General features: G+C 34.6%; 1 protein-coding gene across 1 annotated transcript; it reads left to right on the forward strand.

Annotated features, from left to right (window-relative positions):
• Positions 1–16,991, forward strand: LOC115013662 (leukocyte surface antigen CD53). Its single transcript, XM_029440112.1, has 8 exons — positions 1–37; positions 604–693; positions 2,115–2,303; positions 2,446–2,520; positions 2,862–2,972; positions 5,014–5,121; positions 15,599–15,682; positions 16,483–16,991. The coding sequence occupies exons 2-8, from the start codon at positions 631–633 to the stop codon at positions 16,549–16,551; spliced, it is 699 nt and encodes a 232-aa protein (XP_029295972.1). The 5' UTR covers positions 1–37; positions 604–630; the 3' UTR covers positions 16,552–16,991.
• Positions 16,992–26,967: the final 9,976 nt, after the last annotated feature.

Here is a 26,967-nt window from a genome sequence, read left to right on the forward strand (position 1 = left end):
CTATCACTGGAATCCTGCTGGAGACAGTGTAGTTAAGGTAAGCCCGCAGATATTTAATCACTTTTAATACCAGTAATTACACTATGAATTTATAAATGTTTGTATGAAAGATTTATTTGTTAAGAACAACATACGAAAACAAAGAATGCAGTAATAAAGGTGTATTCACTATGCTGGTGTTATAAAATTAGGCATTGCTCAGCATTCAAAAACTACTGCGACACATAAAGCAAGTATATAGATACTTTATAGTACATGTATGTTGCTGTGGGGGTTGTATAGCAAGTGTCAGCAGAGAGGAAAACTACTAACCACATTCTCAGATATTTATGGGAAAACTTGCAACAAATGGTTCATCTGGAGATAAGCAGATAATAATGATTAACTGGAGCTTGAATAGGTAACAGGTGTCCATTGTGACTCGTGGCTCAGTGTTGCCATATCAAACAGTGGTGTCCTGTAAACATGGCCTCCATGCAGCAGCTTCACTTGTTTTCTTGCTCCAGGTTTGCAGGATAACTGTCAGACTGCCATTTGATCTAAAATATGTCATTCTGTAACTAACTAGTATTTAAATAAACACCTACTTGTTGACTCTTACAGATCTTACAAAGAAGATTATCAGGAAGGATGAATCGCTCTTGTGTAAACCGCTTGAAAACTATGCTGATAAATCTCAACTTCCTGTGCTGGGTAGGTGCTTAAAGTCCTGTTTACACTGCAGCCATCACCAGGGATGAACTGAAACTGTGACACAAATACAGTTTTTGTGGTAGAGAATGTGATGATGCTGAAGACTTTTTAAGACACTTAAGGATGTCTTGCTGACTCTTGCCTTCTCAGTTTATATGAACACTGAGTCACAGTATACTGCCAGCCCCTGTACCTAATGTCAGTCAATATAGTGCTGCAACAGTTACAAATACACACACACACACACACACACACACACACACACACACACACACACACACACACACACACACACACACACACACACACACACACACACACACACACACACACACACACACACACACACACACACACAAAATTTGAACCCCTATTTGACATTCAACTTCCAAAAACCAAATTAATAACATATTTCAATGGAACTTATTACAGATCAACATACAACAGGGACAGTATACAGCAGACTGGTAACACATTGCGGGATGCACCACTAAAGTCTGTAGGGTCCTAGCTCATACCACTCACAAATCAAATCACATTTTATTTATAAAGTCCATTATCACAATTAACACATTGGTGTCAGGGGGCTTTACAATCTGTACCGCATACGACACCCTCTGTCCTTAGACCCTTGCAGCGGTTTTGTGTGTACAGAATAAACAACATAATAAAATGATAATATAGACAATCCATATGAAAAAATAATATGAACATGAAAAAGATGGATCCTGGAGGATGTCAAGCAGATTCCAGGTATCACCAACAATAGTAACTTATAAAATATGACTAATATAAGGAATAGCAACAATAACAACTATACAAATATAACATAATAATAATAATTACAATATAAACAACTAAGTATACAACTAATAATAATATTAGTTGCATTGTGCGTCAAGCAGGATCACGAAAACATGCACAGCCACGACTATTGATTCATTAAATGTATTCTGCAAGATGGGAGACACAAAAACTCCGGGGATGATGCCCTGGATGTCGAGTTAGTAACATGCATTTAAGGGTCATGAATGCAAACAGAGAGAGAGAGAGGAGCAGAGAACTCGGTGTAAGCATAACTAGGGGCTATGACTAGAGTCAGCCCTAACTATAATTTATCTTTGTCTTAGAGGAAAGTCTTTAGCCTGCTCTTAAATGTGTTAAACTAACAATAAAATATTATAAATAATATTGACAATACAATAGGAAATAACATAATATGAAAATGGTAAGGACAAGTAATAAAAAGTGGAATCATGTTTTCAGTATACAACATAAAACTACAAGGCAGTCACCATGAAAATTACTGAACAAATCGGATTTCAACGAAACGAGGATCAGTGGATAATTTATATTATAATTTATGCTGTACAGTCATACCCAAATAAAATGAGGGCGTTTCTCTCCTATGTCTGTTGGAGCTGTGCGGTGCATTTGTGGTGGCGTTCGGGGAGTTCCAGATGATACACTCCAAGTTCGCCTCCCTCATCATCTCCTTCTGGCCCATCTACCCCGCCAACACTCTGGTGGTCACCGGTACCATTGTTACCTGTGTGTGTTACCTGGGAGTGTTAGGAGGCATGAAGGAGAACCGCTGCATGCTCATCAGTGTGAGTGTGAGGCAGGATTTACTGTATACTTTATGGTATTGATGGTTTTATTCTAAAAACATTAGCCTATTTATACATACATGGCAAACTAAAGCACAGATCAGAAAAACTCATGTTTTAATGTGATTTGCTCTGGTTCCAGTTTTTCTTCCTGCTGTTCATCCTGATGCTGGTGGAGCTGGCCATGGCCTGTGTATTCCTGGTCTTCAGCAGAGAGGTAGGAGACTTTATACAACAATACATTTATACAAGGTTATTAAAAAAGGTCTTGATTTGAGTGATATGGTAACCTCTTTTGAATTTTTTTTACCTCATACAGGTTGATTGACAGATTTTCTTAAACTGAAATTTTCTGTCAAACTGAGGTTTATGATATCTGTAGCTGATAGCCTAGATGGACAACCCAAGTAACACAGGCTTTTCATCTTGTTAGCGCCAGGTTTGCACATACCACCACTAGTATTTCACATACTGCCACGAAACTAGAGGCTGTTGGCTTCAATGTCCAGTATGCAGCAGTATTTTGCAGATAATGTCGCCTGCCTGTCTACTGTCCAGATTGACACATACTTTGAGAAAGACCTGATGCAAAGCTTGGAGATCTACAGACTGTCCAGCCCAGAAAGCAACACAACCCTTAGAGATGACTTTGATGCTGTCCAGCACTTGGTAAATGATCTGCTACTCTGTTTTATCAACTTCAAATCAAATCCATTGCTGTTTGTCTTTGGAACAGACCTGTATTCTTTTGTAGCAGTACTGATTGCCCAGATTTCAGCACCCATTTCACATGTTATCATCTGAATAAATGGACGTGGATCAGAAAGGGCCTGCTACACATATGAGTAGGTTTTATCATCCAGTCACACCTATTAGCTTGTAAAACGGAATAAAATGTGACATTTTTCATGTTTAGGCAACACAACTACAGCTTTTTTATGTTTAGGCAACACAACTACAGCTTCTTTATGTTTAGGCAACACAACTACAGCTTCTTTATGTTTAGGCAACACAACTACAGCTTCTTTATGTTTAGGCAACACAACTACAGCTTCTTTATGTTTAGGCAACAAAACTACAGCTTCTTCATGTTTAGGCAACACAACTACAGCTTCTTTATGTTTAGGCAACACAACTACAGCTTCTTCATGTTTAGGCAACACAACTACAGCTTCTTCATGTTTAGGCAACACAACTACAGCTTCTTTATGTTTAGGCAACACAACTACAGCTTCTTTATGTTTAGGCAACACAACTACAGCTTCTTTATGTTTAGGCAACACAACTACAGCTTCTTTATGTTTAGGCAACAAAACTACAGCTTCCTTATGTTTAGGCAACACAACTACAGCTTCTTTATGTTTAGGCAACAAAACCACAGCTTCCTTATGTTTAGGCAACACAACTACAGCTTCTTTATGTTTAGGCATCAAAACTACAGCATCTTTATGTTTAGGCAACAAAACTACAGCTTCTTCATATTTAGGCAACAAAACTACAGCTTCTTCATATTTAGGCAACAAAACTACAGCTTCTTCATGTTTAGGCAACAAAACTACAGCTTATTTATGTTTAGGCAACACAAGTAAAACTTATTTAGGTTTACGCTAAAGTGGCAAAGTGCGGCCTGCGTCAGTTCTCTGACGTGTGGATCTATGTTACAAACTATGTTTTGCCGCCTGAAACACATGAAACGGACATAAAAGAAGCAATAATGGAGGATAAATGTCTTGGTTCACATCGTAGTATATTATTGTCGATCACAAATTGACAGAAATGAATAGACGAGACCCCCGGCCGCACTTTTCCGCTCCCCCGTGTGAATTTGGCGTTAGGAAACAAAACTACAACTTATTTAGGTTTTGGCAATTAAACTAAAACAACACCTGACTTTCTCCTTTTCTCCCGTCATAATTACTAGAGTAATTATGGTCCATTTCATCTTCTTGTAATCCTTCTTTCAGTTATCAATTGTGTGAATGGATGATAAAAACCTACTAGTCTGCAGCAGGCCCCTTCTGACCTACATCTATGAGGCTGATAACCACTGATAAGTCATTTTATAGTGCCTTCACAATGAAAAAATACCTCGATGATAAGGACATGAAGAGGGTTGCCATGAAACCAATAAACAAAATAACAAAATAAAGCCTGCAGCAGTTAGGTTAGGCAAGCACAAAGGTAACCTAGTGGAAAGATGCTGTTTACTATTGATTCAAGCAAGATGTTAAAATACTCAAATCACCCTCAATCAAAGAAGTATCAAAAGGGTCTAAAGACCAGAGTTTTCAGCTGAATCTGCTGAAATGAGGTGTGCATTAAGTGGAGGCAGGGTCAGAATGATCTTGGTGTGCAGTTCCCCACCTCTCTTAAGCCCCAAACAAAGTCGTCACAATGATTCCGCAGAAGGGAAATGCAAAAGGTTGCTCTTATCTTTTAATTGGTAGCCAGTCCCCATAGCCTGCACAACAGGTGATCTGAATAACCCTCCAATAAACTACCAATAAAAAGGGAAATTGTGGCATTCAGCTAAAATGAATTGGGGAAAAGGGAAATGACAACAACTACCAAAGATTAAGGGACTGCTACACCTTTTATAAATATGTTTATATTACCTGATATTTTACACACCCTCATGTTGATTTAAGTTTTAGTCATTCACTTTCCCCTACTCAACAAAAGTACAAGTTCATTCTATTTATTTGTACAGTTTAGGTGCTGTGGAGTTCATGGTGCAGACGACTGGAAGGGTGACATCCCAATCTCCTGTTGTAGCAAGGACCCCTGTAACCCCCTGATCCACACCAACTGGCAAGAGGTTACTTTTCCTGAATTATCAATGTATATCACATAAACTGTCTTAACACTGTATATTACATATACTGTATATCACATACTGTATATCACATATACTGTATATCACATATACTGTATATCACATATACTGTATATCACTGTACATCACATACTGTATATCACATATACTGTATATCACATATACTGTATATCGCTTATACTGTATATCACATATACTGTATATCGCATATACTGTATATCACTTATACTGTATATCACTTATACTGTATATCACGTATACTGTATATCGCATATACTGTATTTCACATATACTGTATATCACTGTATATCGCATATACTGTATATCGCATATACTGTATATCACTTATACTGTGTATCACTTATACTGTATATCACTGTATATCACATACTGTATATCACATACTGTATATCACATATACTGTATATCACTTATCTTATACTGTATATCACTTATACTGTATATCACTTATACTGTATATCACTTATACTGTATATCACTGTATATCACATACTGTATATCACATACTGTATATCGCATATACTGTATATCACATATACTGTATATCACTTATCTTATACTGTATATCACTGTATATCACATACTGTATATCGCATATACTGTATATCGCATATACTGTATATCACATATACTGTATATCACTGTATATCACATATACTGTATATCACTTATACTGTATATCACTGCATATCATATTCTGTATATCACTTATACTGTTTATCACTGTATATCACATATACTGTATATCACATATACTGTATATCACTTATACTGTATATCACATACTGTATATCACATATACTGTATATCATATACTGTATATCATATACTGTATATCACATATACTGTATATCACATATACTGTATATCACTTATACTGTATATCACATATTCTGTATATCACTTATACTGTATATCACATACTGTATATCGCATATACTGTATATCACATATACTGTATATCACTTATACTGTATATCACTGTATATCACTGTATATCACATACTGTATATCACATACTGTATATCGCATATACTGTATATATCTTATACTGTATATCACTTATACTGTATATCACATACTGTATATCACATACTGTATATCACATATACTGTATATCACATACTGTATATCACTTATCTTGTATATCACTGTATATCACATACTGTATATTGCATATACTGTAAATCGCATATACTGTATATCACATATACTGTATATCACTGTATATCACATATACTGTATATCACTTATACTGTATATCACTGTATATCACATATACTGTATATCACTGTATATCATATATTCTGTATATCACATACTGTATATCACTTATACTGTATCACATATACTGTATATCACTGTATATCACATACTGTATATCACATATACTGTATATCACTGTATATCACATACTGTATATCACTTATACTGTATATCACTGTATATCACATATACTGTATATCACATATACTGTATATCACTGTATATCACATATACTGTATATCACATATACTGTATATCGCATATACTGTATTTCACATATACTGTATATCACATACTGTATATCGCATATACTGTATATCACATATACTGTATATCACTTATACTGTATATCACTTATACTGTATATCACATATACTGTATATCGCATATACTGTATTTCACATATACTGTATATCACATACTGTATATCGCATATACTGTATATCACATATACTGTATATCACTTATACTGTATATCACATACTGTATATCACATACTGTATATCACATACTGTATATCGCATATACTGTATATCGCATATACTGTATATATCTTATACTGTATATCACTTATACTGTATATCACTGTATATCACATACTGTATATCGCATATACTGTATATCGCATATACTGTATATATCTTATACTGTATATCACTTATACTGTATATCACTGTATATCACATATACTGTATATAACTTATACTGTATATCACTGTATATCACATATTCTGTATATCACATACTGTATATTACATATACTGTATATCACATACTGTATATAACTTATACTGTATATCACAGTATATCACATACTGTACATCACATATACTGTATATCACAGTATATCACATACTGTATTTCACATATACTGTATATCACATCCTGTATATCACATATACTGTATATCACTTATACTGTATATCACTGTATATCACATATACTGTATATCACTTATACTGTATATCACTGTATATCACATATACTGTATATCACTGTATATCCCATATACTGTATATCACATATACTGTATATCACATACTGTATATCACATACTGTATATCACTGTATATCACATACTGTATATCACATATACTGTATATCACATATACTGTATATCACATACTGTATATCACATATACTGTATATCACTGTATATCACATACTGTATTTCACATATACTGTATATCACATACTGTATATCACATACTGTATATCACATATACTGTATATCACTTATCTTATACTGTATATCACTTATACTGTATATCACTTATACTGTATATCACTGTATATCACATACTGTATATCGCATTTACTGTATATCGCATATACAGTATATCACTTATACTGTATATCACTGTATATCATATATTCTGTATATCACTTATACTGTATATCACTGTATATCACATACTGTATATCACATATACTGTATATCATATACTGTATATTATATACTGTATATCACATATACTGTATATCACATATACTGTATATCACTTATACTGTATATCACTGTATATCATATATTCTGTATATCACTTATACTGTATATCACATACTGTATATCGCATATACTGTATATCACATATACTGTATATCACTTATACTGTATATCACTTATACTGTATATCACTTATACTGTATATCACTGTATATCACATACTGTATATCACATACTGTATATCACATATACTGTATATCGCATATACTGTATATATCTTATACTGTATATCACATACTGTATATCACATACTGTATATCGCATATACTGTATATCACATGTACTGTATATCACTTATCTTGTATATCACTGTATATCACATACTGTATATTGCATATACTGTAAATCGCATATACTGTATATCACATATACTGTATATCGCATATACTGTATATCACATTTACTGTATATCACATTTACTGTATATCACTGTATATCACTTATACTGTATATAACTTATACTGTATATCACTGTATATCACATACTGTATATTACATATACTGTATATCACATACTGTATATAACTTATACTGTATATCACAGTATATCACATACTGTACATCACATATACTGTATATCACAGTATATCACATACTGTATTTCACATATACTGTATATCACATATACTGTATATCACTTATACTGTATATCACTGTATATCACATATACTGTATATCACTTATACTGTATATCACTGTATATCACATATACTGTATATCACTTATACTGTATATCACTGTATATCCCATATACTGTATATCACATATACTGTATATCACATACTGTATATCACATACTGTATATCACATACTGTATATCACATATACTGTATATCACATACTGTATATCACATATACTGTATATCACATACTGTATTTCACATATACTGTATATCACATACTGTATATCACATACTGTATATCACATATACTGTATATCACTTATCTTATACTGTATATCACTTATACTGTATATCACTTATACTGTATATCACTTATACTGTATATCACATACTGTATATCGCATTTACTGTATATCGCATATACTGTATATCACATATACTGTATATCACTGTATATCACATATACTGTATATCACTTATACTGTATATCACTGTATATCATATATTCTGTATATCACTTATACTGTATATCACTGTATATCACATACTGTATATCACATATACTGTATATCATATACTGTATATCACATATACTGTATATCACATATACTGTATATCACTTATACTGTATATCACTGTATATCATATATTCTGTATATCACTTATACTGTATATCACATACTGTATATCGCATATACTGTATATCGCATATACTGTATATCACTTATACTGTATATCACTTATACTGTATATCACTGTATATCACATACTGTATATCACATATACTGTATATCGCATATACTGTATATATCTTATACTGTATATCACTTATACTGTATATCACATACTGTATATCACATACTGTATATCGCATATACTGTATATCACATATACTGTATATCACTTATCTTGTATATCACTGTATATCACATACTGTATATCACATATACTGTATATCACTGTATATCATATATTCTGTATATCACATATACTGTATATCACTTATACTGTATATCACATATACTGTATATCACTGTATATCACATACTGTATATCACATATACTGTATATCGCATATACTGTATATCACTTATACTGTATATCACTGTATATCACATATACTGTATATCACTTATACTGTATATCACTGTATATCATATATTCTGTATATCACTTATACTGTATATCACTGTATATCACATATACTGTATATCACATATACTGTATATCGCATATACTGTATTTCACATATACTGTATATCACATATACTGTATATCACTTATACTGTATATCACTTATACTGTATATCACTGTATATCACATACTGTATATCGCTTATACTGTATATATCTTATACTGTATATCACTTATACTGTATATCACTGTATATCACATACTGTATATCGCATATACTGTATATCGCATATACTGTATATCACATATACTGTATATCACTGTATATCACATATACTGTATATCACTTGTACTGTATATCACAGTATATCACATCCTGTATATCACATATACTGTATATCACTTATACTGTATATCACTGTATATCACATATACTGTATATCACTTATACTGTATATCACTGTATATCACATATACTGTATATCACATATACTGTATATCACATACTGTATATCACATACTGTATATCACTGTATATCACATACTGTATATCACATATACTGTATATCACATATACTGTATATCACTGTATATCACATACTGTATTTCACATATACTGTATATCACATATACTGTATATCACATATACTGTATATCACTTATCTTATACTGTATATCACTTATACTGTATATCACTTATACTGTATATCACTGTATATCACATACTGTATATCGCATTTACTGTATATCGCATATACTGTATATCACATATACTGTATATCACTGTATATCACATATATTGTATATCACTTATACTGTATATCACTGTATATCATATATTCTGTATATCACTTATACTGTATATCACTGTATATCACATACTGTATATCACATATACTGTATATCATATACTGTATATTATATACTGTATATCACATATACTGTATATCACATATACTGTATATCACTTATACTGTATATCACTGTATATCATATATTCTGTATATCACTTATACTGTATATCACATACTGTATATCGCATATACTGTATATCGCATATACTGTATATCACATATACTGTATATCACTTATACTGTATATCACTTATACTGTATATCACATACTGTATATCACATACTGTATATCACATATACTGTATATCGCATATACTGTATATATCTTATACTGTATATCACTTATACTGTATATCACATACTGTATATCGCATATACTGTATATCACATGTACTGTATATCACTTATCTTGTATATCACTGTATATCACATACTGTATATTGCATATACTGTAAATCGCATATACTGTATATCACATATACTGTATATCGCATATACTGTATATCACATTTACTGTATATCACATACTGTATATCACTGTATATCACTTATACTGTATATAACTTATACTGTATATCACTGTATATCACATATTCTGTATATCACATACTGTATATTACATATACTGTATATCACATACTGTATATAACTTATACTGTATATCACAGTATATCACATACTGTACATCACATATACTGTATATCACAGTATATCACATACTGTATTTCACATATACTGTATATCACATATACTGTATATCACTTATACTGTATATCACTGTATATCACATATACTGTATATCACTTATACTGTATATCACTGTATATCACATATACTGTATATCACTGTATATCCCATATACTGTATATCACATATACTGTATATCACATACTGTATATCACATACTGTATATCACATACTGTATATCACATATACTGTATATCACATACTGTATATCACATATACTGTATATCACTGTATATCACATACTGTATTTCACATATACTGTATATCACATACTGTATATCACATACTGTATATCACATATACTGTATATCACTTATCTTATACTGTATATCACTTATACTGTATATCACTTATACTGTATATCACTGTATATCACATACTGTATATCGCATTTACTGTATATCGCATATACTGTATATCACATATACTGTATATCACTGTATATCACATATACTGTATATCACTTATACTGTATATCACTGTATATCATATATTCTGTATATCACTTATACTGTATATCACTGTATATCACATACTGTATATCATATACTGTATATTATATACTGTATATCACATATACTGTATATCACATATACTGTATATCACTTATACTGTATATCACTGTATATCATATATTCTGTATATCACTTATACTGTATATCACATACTGTATATCGCATATACTGTATATCGCATATACTGTATATCACTTATACTGTATATCACTTATACTGTATATCACTGTATATCACATACTGTATATCACATACTGTATATCACATATACTGTATATCGCATATACTGTATATATCTTATACTGTATATCACTTATACTGTATATCACATACTGTATATCACATACTGTATATCGCATATACTGTATATCACATATACTGTATATCACTTATCTTGTATATCACATACTGTATATCACATACTGTATATCGCATATACTGTATATCACATATACTGTATATCACTTATCTTGTATATCACTGTATATCACATACTGTATATCACATATACTGTATATCACTGTATATCACATATACTGTATATCACTGTATATCATATATTCTGTATATCACATATACTGTATATCACTTATACTGTATATCACATATACTGTATATCACTGTATATCACATACTGTATATCACATATACTGTATATCGCATATACTGTATATCACTTATACTGTATATCACTGTATATCACTGTATATCATATATTCTGTATATCACTTATACTGTATATCACTGTATATCACATATACTGTATATCGCATATACTGTATTTCACATATACTGTATATCACATATACTGTATATCACATATACTGTATATCACTTATACTGTATATCACTTATACTGTATATCACTGTATATCACATACTGTATATCGCTTATACTGTATATATCTTATACTGTATATCACTTATACTGTATATCACTGTATATCACATACTGTATATTGCATATACTGTATATCGCATATACTGTATATCGCATATACTGTATATCACATATACTGTATATCACTGTATATCACATATACTGTATATCACTGTATATCACATATACTGTATATCACTGTATATCATATATTCTGTATATCACTTATACTGTATATCACATATACTGTATATCACATATACTGTATATCACTTATACTGTATATCACTGTATATCACATATACTGTATATCACTGTATATCCCATATACTGTATATCACATTTACTGTATATCACATAATGTATATCACTGTATATCACTTATACTGTATATCACTGTATATCACATACTGTATATCACTTATACTGTATATCACTGTATATCACATATTCTGTATATCACATACTGTATATTACATATACTGTATATCACATACTGTATATCACTTATACTGTATATCACAGTATATCACATACTGTACATCACATACTGTATATCACAGTATATCACATACTGTATTTCACATATACTGTATATCACATATACTGTATATCACTTATACTGTATATCACAGTATATCACATCCTGTATATCACATATACTGTATATCACTTATACTGTATATCACTGTATATCACATATACTGTATATCACTGTATATCCCATATACTGTATATCACATATACTGTATATCACATACTGTATCACATACTGTATATCACTGTATATCACATATACTGTATATCACATATACTGTATATCACATATACTGTATATCACATACTGTATATCACATATACTGTATATCACTGTATATCACATACTGTATTTCACATATACTGTATATCACTGTATATCACATACTGTATATCGCATATACTGTATATCACTTATACTGTATATCACTTATACTGTATATCACTGTATATCACATACTGTATATCACATATACTGTATATCACATATACTGTATATCACTTATCTTATACTGTATATCACATACTGTATATCACATACTGTATATCACATACTGTATATCGCATATACTGTATATCACTTATACTGTATATCACTTATACTGTATATCACTTATACTGTATATCACATATACTGTATATCACATACTGTATATCACATATACTGTATATCGCATATACTGTATATCACATATACTGTATATCACTGTATATCACATATACTGTATATCACTTATACTGTATATCACTGTATATCATATATTCTATATATCACTTATACTGTATATCACTGTATATCCCATATACTGTATATCACATTTACTGTATATCACATTTACTGTATCACATACTGTATATCACTGTATATCACTTATACTGTATATCACTGTATATCACATATACTGTATATCACATATACTGTATATCACTGTATATCACATACTGTATATCACTTATACTGTATATCACTTATACTGTATATCACTGTATATCACATATACTGTATATCACTGTATATCACTTATACTGTATATCACTTATACTGTATATCACATATTCTGTATATCACATATTGTATATCACATATACTGTATATCACATACTGTATATCAATGTATATCACATATACTGTATATCACTTATACTGTATATCACAGTATATCACATACTGTATGTCACATATACTGTATATCACATATACTGTATATCACTTATACTGTATATCACTGTATATCACATATACTGTATATCACTGTATATCCCATATACTGTATATCCCATATACTGTATATCACATATACTGTATATCACATACTGTATATCACATACTGTATATCACATATACTGTATATCACATACTGTATATCACTTATACTGTATATCACTTATACTGTATATCACTGTATATCACATATACTGTATATCACTGTATATCACATATACTGTATATCACTTATACTGTATATCACATATACTGTATATCACATATACTGTATATCAATGTATATCACATATACTGTATATCACATACTGTATATCACATACTGTATATCACTTATACTGTATATCACAGTATATCACATACTGTATATCACATATACTGTATATCGCATATACTGTATATCACATATTCTGTATATCACTTATACTGTATATCACAGTATATCACATACTGTATATCACATATATTGTATCACTGTATATCACTTATACTTTATATCACTGTATATCACATATACTGTATATCACTCTATATCACATATACTGTATATCACATACTGTATATCACTGTATATCACATATACTGTATATCACTTATACTGTATATCACAGTATATCACATACTGTATATCACATACTGTATATCACATATATTGTATATCACATATATTGTATCACTGTATATCACTTATACTTTATATCACTGTATATCACATACTGTATATCACATACTGTATATCACATACTGTATATCACATACTGTATATCACTGTATATCACATATACTGTATATCACTGTATATCACATATACTGTATATCACATACTGTATATCACATATACTGTATATCACTGTATATCACTTATACTGTATATCACTGTATATCACATAAACTGTATTTTCAGTGTATAAGCACCTGCTTCTCTAAAGGTTTTCCAGATAGACACAAAACTCTGAAGTCCATCAAACCTGTCCGTAACTTATTTGATTGAGCCTTCATCCTGTTCATTGAGTATTATTCTGTTCTCTCTATGACTCTGTCTGTCCTTATCGTTTTATTTCTTGGTGTAACTGTAAGTAATGTGTCACTGTTAACACTAAGCCAGTTATCTCTGTATAAATAAAAGATAACCAAACATATTTTGTCTTTCAGGGTTGCCTCGTGAAACTGAGGAACTGGTTTGCCAGAAACTATCTTAGCACAGGCGCTGGCGTTGTCACAATGTTTATCATACAGGTACAGTACATTCATTCTTCTTATGTTCCTCACTACACAGATTACACAGATAATTCAACCCGTGGCTCAGTAGGAACAATGGCTGCCATATTGGAAGCAGTAAGCTCCGTACATCAAGGGCTAGAAACTGCTTAATACCCTTTGTGTATGAGAACTATTTATTTCAAGCAGGCTAGCTAAAGACCATCCATCACTGTTGTTTTGGCACACATGTTAGCAAACAGTTAAAACATTAGCATTAATTTAGAGTCATGTCTCTTTAGCTGCTAAATTCTCCTCTATGTTCACCAGCTAGTCTCTAACTGTGTCTGTCTGTTGTTTAGTGCTAGGCAGACAGTGTGCTGTGGCTTTATCAGAGCTTTTTGTTGTTGTTGATAAAAGCAGTGAGAGTGAACCAAAACAGTTTACATTTGTGGTGTGTAAAACCAAAAGAGTGAGCTGAAAGATGCTAAAATGCTCTGTATAGCTGAGGGGAACTGCCAAGTGTCGAGTGATGATCTCTGTGGGTTTGTCACTATGAGCCACACCTTTAACATTACACATAATAATTGAACCTTTTGTCAATATAAAAATATTGATAAGAGCAGCTTTAAGGTGTCTCATTCGCAGTGACACACAGTGACCCTAACCCTAACCCTAACCCTTCTGTAAATCACAGCAAGCATTAGTATATTAAAAACCAGAACATTGTACTGTATATTCTTTCTTAGTTTGTTTTATTAGCTTGTATATGTTTTGTTAGTGAAAATCATTGTTTCACAGTAGTTAAACTATATTTTCCTTGTCTTCTTTGTTTACAGTTTATTTGTCTGTCTATCACCGTCCCTCTCTTTTGCCACTTCAGTCGACGTGGACTGGGATACCAGTGAAAAAGGCCAAGAAATGTGTCTACAATTTACAGTGACTTTCTGCATATCAACAGGTTGTTTTTCCCCTTTTATAAACATTTTATTAATCTGTTGCCAACAGGAGAAACAGAAGCGATAAACTGAGGATGGCAGTTTATTATCGCTATGACAATGTCGTATGAGGCGACTGAGCATTGAATGTGATGTTAAAACACAATAAGAGAATTTAATTGGTCGATAAGTTATGACATGATAATATTAGACCGATCTTCCCCCAATGAGTGCTAGACTAGATGATATTCACGACTTTGGACACCTGCCCGTACCAGAACCTTTTGAACTATAGACTTAGTCTAACTAAATCCGACTTTGATATTTTCAACCCAATAAAGTCAGCCCTATATGATTACATGTTTATCACTCATTATCAAACCTTATCCATTTGAGTTTTCAATCTTTTCCTCCTTTGTTTAATTTTTTTTTTATTATGTGCTTTCACTTGTTTTGAGCATCTGGAAAGGAAGTAAGTTAAACTTGTCAGTACTCTTTTACTCTGCTTAATAAACCAGCACACCTGCTGATTTAAACCCATGTGTTGTCTGATGCTCTTTATGTGTTCAGTTTCATGGTCTCTGAGACAAAGATCCTCTCAATGTAAGAAAGTTTTATTTTTAGGGTGCATTATTTGGCACAGATGAATTTGTAGTTACCAAGAACTGCTTTCCTATTCTTTGGGATGTTCTGAAGACTAAATTGCTTTCCTTTCAAATTATAAACTTTGTTTTGGTTGATTCTGATTTTGTGGTGCTGTTTAGTTGTTTAGTCTTTTGGAAACATTAGTTGTTAGATTGTTTTCACAAATTTGATACTTTTCCTCAACAAGGAACTGAATCCCTGCTCAACTGCATCAATAACTCTTAGCCAGCAACCGGAGGAAGATGAGCTGCAGTACCTTCTTCAACCGCAGCAAATAGTCAATGCCAGTGAGAGAGTACACATCTGTACGCTGTGTAGAAATAGTGCCCTATGTTCTGTGTATCGGCTTCAATGGAAAAAGCTAAGCTTCTTGGATGCCTTGAGTTGTCACTAAACCTAGACATGATGTGGACACCTAGGTACTTGAAGCTGTCCACCCTCTCCACAGAGGCCCCTTTGATACTAAGGGGAGCGTAGTTCCTTACCTTCTTCTCCCAGTCCACCATCAGCTCTTAGTCTTACAGACATTCAGGATTAGGTTGTTGTCCTGACCCACTTCTCTGCTTCCTTCAGGTAGGCCGTTTCATTGTTATCTGTGATCAGGCCCAACACAGCTGGGTCCTCAGCAAACTTCATGTTGCTGTTGGAGTCAAAAGCGGCCACACAGTGTGTGTGCAGTGAGTAAAGCAGGGGGCTCAAAACGCAGCCCTGGTGTGCTCTGATGTTAAGCATGATCACCACCTGGGTCCTGCCCGTCAGGAAGTCAAGGATCCACAGTGAGCTGTTTAATCCGTTGTGACGAGCCTGGAGGGAACTATAGTTTCATTCGCTGAACTGTAGTCACTTAACAGCAATCTCACAAAGGTCTGTGTCATGTGTCAGCAAGACTTTTATTCAGGGTTTCCGTTCAGTGTGACAAAACCGGCCCAATACTAGAAGTCAAAATATGCTCCTGCCAAACCATATACAATGCTTTTTTAAGTCCAACATCGTTGCTATCAAATGTATCTCTGTAAATGTTTATCTGCCAGCATTAAAATAAGTTTCCCTAAACAGTTATTTTACCTAGGTCCTAAAATGGCCTTGTGTAAGTAGATACTGTGGCCTGTATCATCATAAATAAAATATAGCTCTGAACATGTAGACCAAATCACTTCTACTTTCTCATCCCTTTTCCCTTTTTCACCCTGCCTGGACAACATGAATGTACTATTTTACTTGTATAGTCTTTAGTTCCATTTTCACTTGCCCATTGTTTTGGGGTTAGAAAAGCTAAAGCTATATTTTTCTCTTTATTTTAAGGGGGAGGAAGAAAGAACAAAAAACACTTTAATATATTTAATTTGCTCTTGTTGTTATTGCTACGGTTGGTGATGATGATGGTGGTGGTAATTGAATGTCACTTTTGCCTTTAAGTTAGGTTCAATCCTGACAACCCTGATATGAACCACATTCACGCCATACTGTTAACATTATATTTGTCTATGTATTTATTTAATTTTATGTATATACAGTATATTTTCTTCCGTTCCCCTTTCTTGTGACTTAAACTTATTTCTACCTTACATACATGTTGATCTGATCATCTATGGCTGTTTACTATTATTTGTTAAATTATTGATGTAAAGTGAAGATAATTATAATAATTGTTTTTGATGTTGTTATTATTGTCATCATTATTATTATTATTTCTTTTTTTCATTTACTTTTTAAAAATGTAATTAAATGTAATTATATTATCATGCTATACTAACTCAACAAAACACACACACACACACACACACACACACACACACACACACACACACACACTTGTCCTGTAATCACTCAATAAAATAAATACATTAATACAAAAAAGCTAAGTTTTATGAATAGTCTTCACTAAATAAATCTGTAAAATTCTCAACTGACCTCCATTCTGATTTTCAGAGAAACACACTGAAGCTGAGGACAGTGAAGCAAAACCTCCTGCAAGACAAAAGCCATTGTCCACGCATGGACTACCTCTGGAGGTAAAGCTCTCTTTGTTGTCTTCCCTTTTGCTGAAGTGTCCTTTAGCAAGACATTAACGGATACCAGAGGTGGAACAAGTATTCAGATCTGCTACTTAAGTAAAAGTAGTAATACCACAGTGCAGGAATACTCTGTTATTCCTGCATTTAAATGTTTACTTCAGTAAAAGTATTAGCATCAAAATATACTAAAGTACCATAAGTCAAAGTACTCAGTATGCAGAATAGTTCACTTCAGAATAATTAATGTATTTACATAACATTATTGATGCATTTATTACTTTAATGTTGCAGCTGGTGAAGGAGGTGCTTATTTCTTATTATATATACTGCCGGGTAGCTTGTGAAGTTCACCAAAGGATCAATAAAGTCTTATATTTATCCATAATAATGCATATTACATTATTTGTTGATTTCATTTTGTATTTATAATCAGAATCTGTAAAGTAACTTAAGTTATCAAATAAATGTAGTAGAGTAAAAAATACAATATTTTCCTCTTAAATGTAGTGGAGTAGAAGTGTAAAGTAGCGTAAAATGGAAATACTCAAGTAAAGTACAAGTGGTTCAATATTGTACTTAAGTACAGTACTTAAGTAAATGTACTTTGACTTTCAGTGGCAAAGAAGAGTTTTAAATGGGAACAAGAGAGACAGAGGAGGAATTTCCTGATCAATGAGCGCAACAGACTAACGTTTGCTGTCAAGGAAAAGGAAGCGAAGCTGAAGGAACTGCAGGAGAAAACTAAGAACCTTCTGCCTAAAAATTACAAAAATTAAGACACATGTCAGCAGGTAAGTGTTCACCCAGGGATATCTCCAGTCATCTTTAGAGCCACAGACTTAGTCAGCACCTCCCAAAAACATTGTAACTGTACTTTCACTTAATTCTGCCAGCCGAACAAGCTGAAAACAGCGCTTGACATATAATTTCACCTTTCACGTTACACAGAGTCAGTTGGTCCACCATTAATATAAAAATGTTGATGACTGCAGGTTTGTCTCAACATATAAACTATAATGCACCAGTGATGTGCGGTGAGGTTCATGGCTGGGGAGGCACTGACTCTTTCAGAGTCAGATTTACAAATATATGGGACTAGCTTATTCACCATTTTCTTAGCAGCCTCACTGCGAATAACACTTGACTCTGTCGCTCCTCTAAAGAAGAAGATCATAAAACAGAAAAAGAAAGCTCCATGGCTTAATTTACAAATCCGCAAACCTAAACAAAAGTCGAGAAATCTTGAAAGTAAATGGCGTTCCACTAAATTGGAAGAATCTCGTTTAGTCTGGTTAGATCATCTTAAAACGTATAAGAAGGCTCTCCGTAATACCAGAGCAGCTTATTACTCTTCCTTAATAAAAGAAAAATAAGAACAATCCCTGGTTTCTTTTCAGCACTGTAGCCAGGCTGACAGAGAGCCACAGCTCTACAGAGCCTTCTATTCCTATATCTCTCAGTCGTGATGACTTCATGAGCTTCTTTGACGATAAAATTATAATTATTAGAGACAAAATTAATCTCCTCCTGACCTCAATTGGTAATGACTTAACTTCAACCTCCGGAATTTTAAAAACATCTGTAACTCCTGAAATATATCTAGACTGTTTTACTCCAATCAACCTTAACCAACTAACTTCAACAATCTCATCGTCTAAGCCATCAACCTGTCTTTTAGACCCGATTCAAACTAAACTGTTTAAAGAAGTTTTACCCTTAATTAACACCTCGTTATTAAATATGATCAACCTGTCTCCTCTTCTCCTTTAAAGTAGCTGTAATAAAACCACTTCTTAAAAAGTCTTGATCCAGAGGTTTTAGCCAACTATAGGCCGATATCTAACCTTCCCTTTCTCGCTAAGATCCTTGAGAAAGCAGTTGAAAAACATTTGTGATTTTTTACATAATAATAGTTTATTTGAGGTTTTTCAATCTGGATTGAGAGTTCATCATAGCACAGAGACGGCACTGGTGAAAGTTACCAATGACCTTCTATTGGCATCAGACAAAGGACTTGTCTCTGTTCTTGTCTTGTTAGACCTCAGTGCTGCTTTCGACACTGTTGATCATGACATTCTACTAAAGAGACTGGGACATTGTGTTGGCATAAAAGGAACCGCACTAAGCTGGTTCAAGTCCTATTTATCTGAGCGATCTCAATTTGTATGTGTTAACGATAAATTCTCCCTGACAGCCAAAGTCAGTCTTGGAGTTCCGCAGGGTTCTGTACTTGGACCGATTCTATTCACCTTATATATGCTTCCTTTGGGTAATATTATAAGGAACCACTCTATAAACTTTCATTGCTATGCGGATGATACCCAATTATATCTATCAATTAAACCAGATGAAACCAATCAATTGGCTAAACTTCAAGCATGCCTTAAGGACATAAAAACTTGGATGTCTAGCAACTTTTTGATGTTAAACACGGATAAAACTGAAGTTATTATACTTGGCCCTAAACACCTCCGAAACGCATTTTCTAATGACATAGAAGCTCTGGATGGCATTAATTTGGCCTCCAGCACCACTGTAAGGAATCTTGGCGTCATCTTTGATCAGGATCTGTCTTTTAACTCCCACATAAAACAAATCTCAAGGACTGCCTTCTTTCATCTACGTAACATTGCAAAAATAAGACACATCCTGTCTCAAAATGATGCAGAAAAACTAGTCCATGCATTTGTTACTTCAAGGCTGGATTACTACAACTCATTGTTATCAGGTTGTCCCAAAAAGTCGCTTAAGACTCTTCAGTTGATCCAAAATGCAGCGGCACATGTATTGACAAGAACAAGGAAACGGGATCATATTACTCCTGTATTAGCTGCTCTGCACTGGCTCCCGGTAAAATACAGAATAGAATTCAAAATCCTTCTCCTGACTTACAAAGCAATTAATGGTCAGGCTCCAGCATATCTTAAAGATCTCATAGTACCTTATAAACCAACTAGAGCATTGCGCTCCCAGACTGCAGGGTTACTTGTGGTTCCTAGAGTCTCTAAGAGTACAATGGGAGCCAGAGCCTTCAGCTATCAAGCTCCTCTCCAGTGGAACCAGCTTCCAGTTTGTGTTCGGGAGGCAGACACATTTAAGAGTAGGCTAAAGACTTTCCTTTTTGATAAAGCTTATAGTTAGGGGTGGCTCAGGTTTGCCCAGGATCAGCCCCTAGTTATGCTGCTATAGGCTTAGACTGCCGGGGGACACCTCCCTGCTCTCTTCCTTCTCTTCCTCTCTCCTCCCCTCCCTCTCTTCTTCTCCCTCTCTATCTGTATGCATTTATGTAAATGTGTGTTACTAACTCATCATCCGGGGTATCATCCCCGGAGTTTTTGTGTCTCATGTGGCAGCTTGCCACTGATAAAGTTTACGTCAGGATCAGGAATCGTGGCTGCGCCTGCTACCCTGGTCCTGCTGGACACCGGGAAGCCTTTTTGACATTTTCCTGGATTCATCCAAACTTTCTCTTTTTCAACACAACATCATTCTCTGTCAAATGTTGTATTTGTACTATGTTGTTTATCCTGTACATACGACATCTATTGCACGCCTGTCCGTCCTGGGAGAGGGATCCCTCCTCAGTTGCTCTCCCTGAGGTTTCTTCCATTTTTCCCCCTTTAATTATGGGGTTTCTTTTAGGAACCTTTTCCTTTTGCGATGTGAAGGTCTAAGGACAGAGGGTGTCGTAACCTGTACAATCTGAAAAGCACACTGAGACTAATGTATAATTTGTGATATTGGGCTATACAAATACATTTGATTTGATTTGAATTTGAACATTGATTTCTGGTTATGTTCCATATCTCATATGAGCATTCTTTATACACACACAGGTAAGGTACATATTTGACCAAAAAGAGGTTTATAGTGGCTCAGAGAGGTATTTGCTCTGCACCCTCCATGTGTCCTAAATTTGCGGTCACAATTCCACAATTCATACTCCTTCAATACAAATGTAAGTATAGAGTGGTGTGCCAAAAAATGGATTTCAATTTTGACCTTAATCGAAATATTCTGTTATTTTGAAAAGCTTTTTTTGTCACATGTGCAATAAGGGAAGGACCCAAAATCAGGACACATACTTGGAGCAATAGGTGGGAGGTTTATTGAAGGGGTTTCCAGGGAGAGGGGATGGAGGACGGAGAACATCTGGCTCGTGGAGGCAGCGGGTGAAGTGGGTAGTGGGTAGCAGGTAACAGGTAACAGGGAGGCAGGTGGATGGACAGGAAGCCAGGGATCCACTGTAGCCGAGTAGACAATCTAGCAACGAGTGGCTGAAGACTGGGGTTGATATACTGCTGGGTTGATGAGATAATGGATGGCAGGAGAGAGGCTTGGAGCAGGTGAGTTGACTGAACTGCAATCAAGGGAGAGTGAGGGGGCGACACGCCCACAACACAGACACATACACAGAGAGAGAAACAAGCAGGCGACACAGGGGAAAGGGAAAACACTAGAAACACAAGGAATGAGGCGTGGCCGTGACATTTTTAGTCTGATGCTTTGATTAATTTGAATACAGACTGTTCAACAAAAGGATAAAAGGCAGAGTCTGCCTCACCTGGTGTTTTTTCACTGTGGTCTTATGTCACATCATCCATCCATCCATCAATCGTCTACCGCTTATCCGGGGTCGAGTCGCGGGGGAAGAAGCTCCAGTAAGGAACCCCAATCTTCCCTTCTCCGGGCCACATCCGCCAGCTCCGACTGGGGGATCCCGAGGCGTTCCCAGGCCAGTGAGGAGATATAATCTCTCCACCGAGTCCTGGGTCTTCCCCGGGGTCTCCTCCCAGCTGGACGTGCCTGGAACACCTCCCTTGGGAGGCGCCCAAGTGGCATCCTTACTAGATGCCCGAACTACCTCAACTGGCTCCTTTCAACGTGAAGGAGCAGCGGCTCTACTCCGAGTCTCTCACGGATGGCTGAGCTTCTCACCCTATCTCTAAGGGAGACGCCAACCACCCGTCTGAGAAAACCCATTTCAGCCGCTTGTACCCGTGATCTCGTTCTTCCGATCATGACCCAGCATTCATGACCATAGGTGAGGGTAGGAAATCAAATCAAATCAAATTTATTTGTATAGCCCAATATCACAAATTATACATTTGTCTCAGTGTGCTTAACAGACTGTACAGGTTACGACACCCTCTGTCCTTAGACCCTCGCATCGCACAAGGAAAAACTTCCTAAAAGAAACCCCACAATTAAAGGGGGAAAAATGGAAGAAACCTCAGGGAGAGCAACTGAGGAGGGATCCCTCTCCCAGGACGGACAGACGTGCAATAGATGTCGTGTGTACAGGATAAACAACATAGTACAAATACAACATTTGACAGAAATTGTGTTGTGTTGAAAAAAAAAATAAAGCATGGATGAATCCAGGAAAATGTCAAAAAGGCTTCCCGGTGTCCAGCAGGACCAGGGCAGCAGGCGCAGCCACGATTCATGATCCTGACGTAAACTTTATCAGTGGCAACCTGCCACATGAGAGACAGACACTCCGGGGATGATGCCCCGGATGATGAGTTAGTAACATACATTTACATAAATGCATACAGATAGGGAGGAGGGGAGGAGAGAGGAAGAGAAGGAAGAGAGCAGGGAGGTGTCCCCCGGCAGTCTAAGCCTATAGCAGCATAACTAGGGGCTGATCCAGGGCAAACCTGAGCCACCCCTAACTATAAGCTTTTTCAAAAAGGAAAGTCTTTAGCCTACTCTTAAATGTGGAGAGTGTGTCTGCTTCCCGAACACAAACTGGAAGCTGGTTCCACTGGAGAGGAGCTTGATAGCTGAAGGCTCTGGCTCCCATTGTACTCTTAGAGACTCTAGGAACCACAAGTAACCCTGCAGTCTGGGAGCGTAATGCTCTAGTTGGTTTATAAGGTACTATGAGATCTTTAAGATATGCTGGAGCCTGACCATTAATTGATTTGTAAGTCAGGAGAAGGATTTTGAATTCTATTCTGTATTTTACCGGGAGCCAGTGCAGAGCAGCTAATACAGGAGTAATATGATCCCGTTTCTTTGTTCTTGTCAATACATGTGCCGCTGCATTTTGGATCAACTGAAGAGTCTTAAGCAACTTTTTGGGACAACCTGATAACAATGATTTGCAGTAATCCAGCCTTGAAGTAACAAATGCATGGACTAGTTTTTCTGCATCATTTTGAGACAGGATGTGTCTTATTTTTGCAATGTTACGTAGATGAAAGAAGGCAGTCCTTGAGATTTGTTTTATGTGGGAGTTAAACGACAGATCTTGATCAAAGATGACGCCAAGATTCCTTACAATGGTGCTGGAGGCCAAGTTAATGCCAATGAACAATGAAAGTTTATAGAGTGGTTCCTTATAATATTGCCCAAAGGAAGCATATATAAGGTGAATAGAATCGGTCCAAGTACAGAACCCTGCGGAACTCCAAGACTGACTTTGGCTGTCATGGAGGATTTATCGTTAACAAGTACAAATTGAGATCGCCCAGATAAATAGGACTTGAACCAGCTTAGTACGGTTCCTTTTATGCCAACACAATGTTCCAGTCTCTGTAGTAGAATGTCATGATCAACAGTGTCGAAAGCAGCACTGAGGTCTAACGAGACAAGAACAGTCCTTTGTCTGATGCCATTAGAAGGTCATTGGTAACTTTCACCAGTGCCGTCTCTGTGCTATGATGAACTCTAAATCCAGATTGAAAAACCTCAAATAAACTTTTATTATGTAAAAAATCACATAACTGTTTTGCAACTGCTTTCTCAAGGATTTTAGCGAGAAAGGGTAGGTTAGATATCGGCCTATAGTTTGCTAAAACCTCTGGATCAAGACTAGGCTTTTTGGTTTTATTACAGCTACTTTAAAAGATTTTGGTACGTAGCCAGATAATAGAGACAGGTTGATCATATTTAATAACGAGGTGTTAATTAAGGGTAAAACTTCTTTAAACAGTTTAGTTGGAATCGGGTCTAAAAGACAGGTTGATGGCTTAGATGATGAGATTGTTGAAGTTAGTTGGTTAAGGTTGATTGGAGTAAAACAGTCTAGATATATTTCAGGAGTTACAGATGTTTTTAAAATTCCGGCAGTTGAAGTTAAGTCATTACCAATTGAGGTCAGGAGGAGATTCATTTGGTCTCTAATAATTATAATTTTATCATTAAAGAAGCTCATGAAGTCGTCACTACTGAGAGATATAGGAATAGAAGGCTCTGTAGAGCTGTGACTCTCTGTCAGCTTGGCTACAGTGCTGAAAAGAAACCTGGGGTTGTTCTTATTTTCTTCTATTAAGGAAGAGTAATAAGCTGCTCTGGCATTACGGAGAGCCTTCTTATACGTTTTAAGATGATCTAACCAGACTAAACGAGATTCTTCCAATTTAGTGGAACGCCATTTACTTTCAAGATTTCTCGACTTTTGTTTTAGTTTGCGGATTTGTAAATTAAGCCATGGAGCTTTCTTTTTCTGTTTTATGATCTTCTTCTTTAGAGGAGCGACAGAGTCGAGTGTTATTCGCAGTGAGGCTGCAGCGCTATCAACAAGATGATTAATTTGGGAGGGACTAAAGGATAATTTGCCTACTGGCTTGTAGTTGTATCTGTTTTAAGGACTAAACTTGATAAAAATTCTGAGAATTCAGATAGAAATTCAGAATACGGACCAGGAGGACGGTACACAGTAACAAATAAAACTGGCTTTATTGTTTTCCATGTTGGGTTTGAGAGCGTAAGA

Source organism: Cottoperca gobio, chromosome 9 (assembly GCF_900634415.1).
Source record: "Cottoperca gobio chromosome 9, fCotGob3.1, whole genome shotgun sequence".
Taxonomy (NCBI): domain Eukaryota; kingdom Metazoa; phylum Chordata; class Actinopteri; order Perciformes; family Bovichtidae; genus Cottoperca; species Cottoperca gobio.

What these genes read in the sequence shown, in the direction of transcription:
- LOC115013662 (XM_029440112.1), top strand. Translation starts at nt 631, where the DNA reads ATGAATCGCTCTTGTGTAAACCGCTTGAAAACTATGCTGATAAATCTC. An exon ending in TTGATGCTGTCCAGCACTTG is followed by an intron (nt 2,973 to 5,013) that starts GTAAATGATCTG and finishes TTATTTGTACAG; the next exon opens with TTTAGGTGCTGTGGAGTTCA. An exon ending in TCCACACCAACTGGCAAGAG is followed by an intron (nt 5,122 to 15,598) that starts GTTACTTTTCCT and finishes TTTGTCTTTCAG; the next exon opens with GGTTGCCTCGTGAAACTGAG.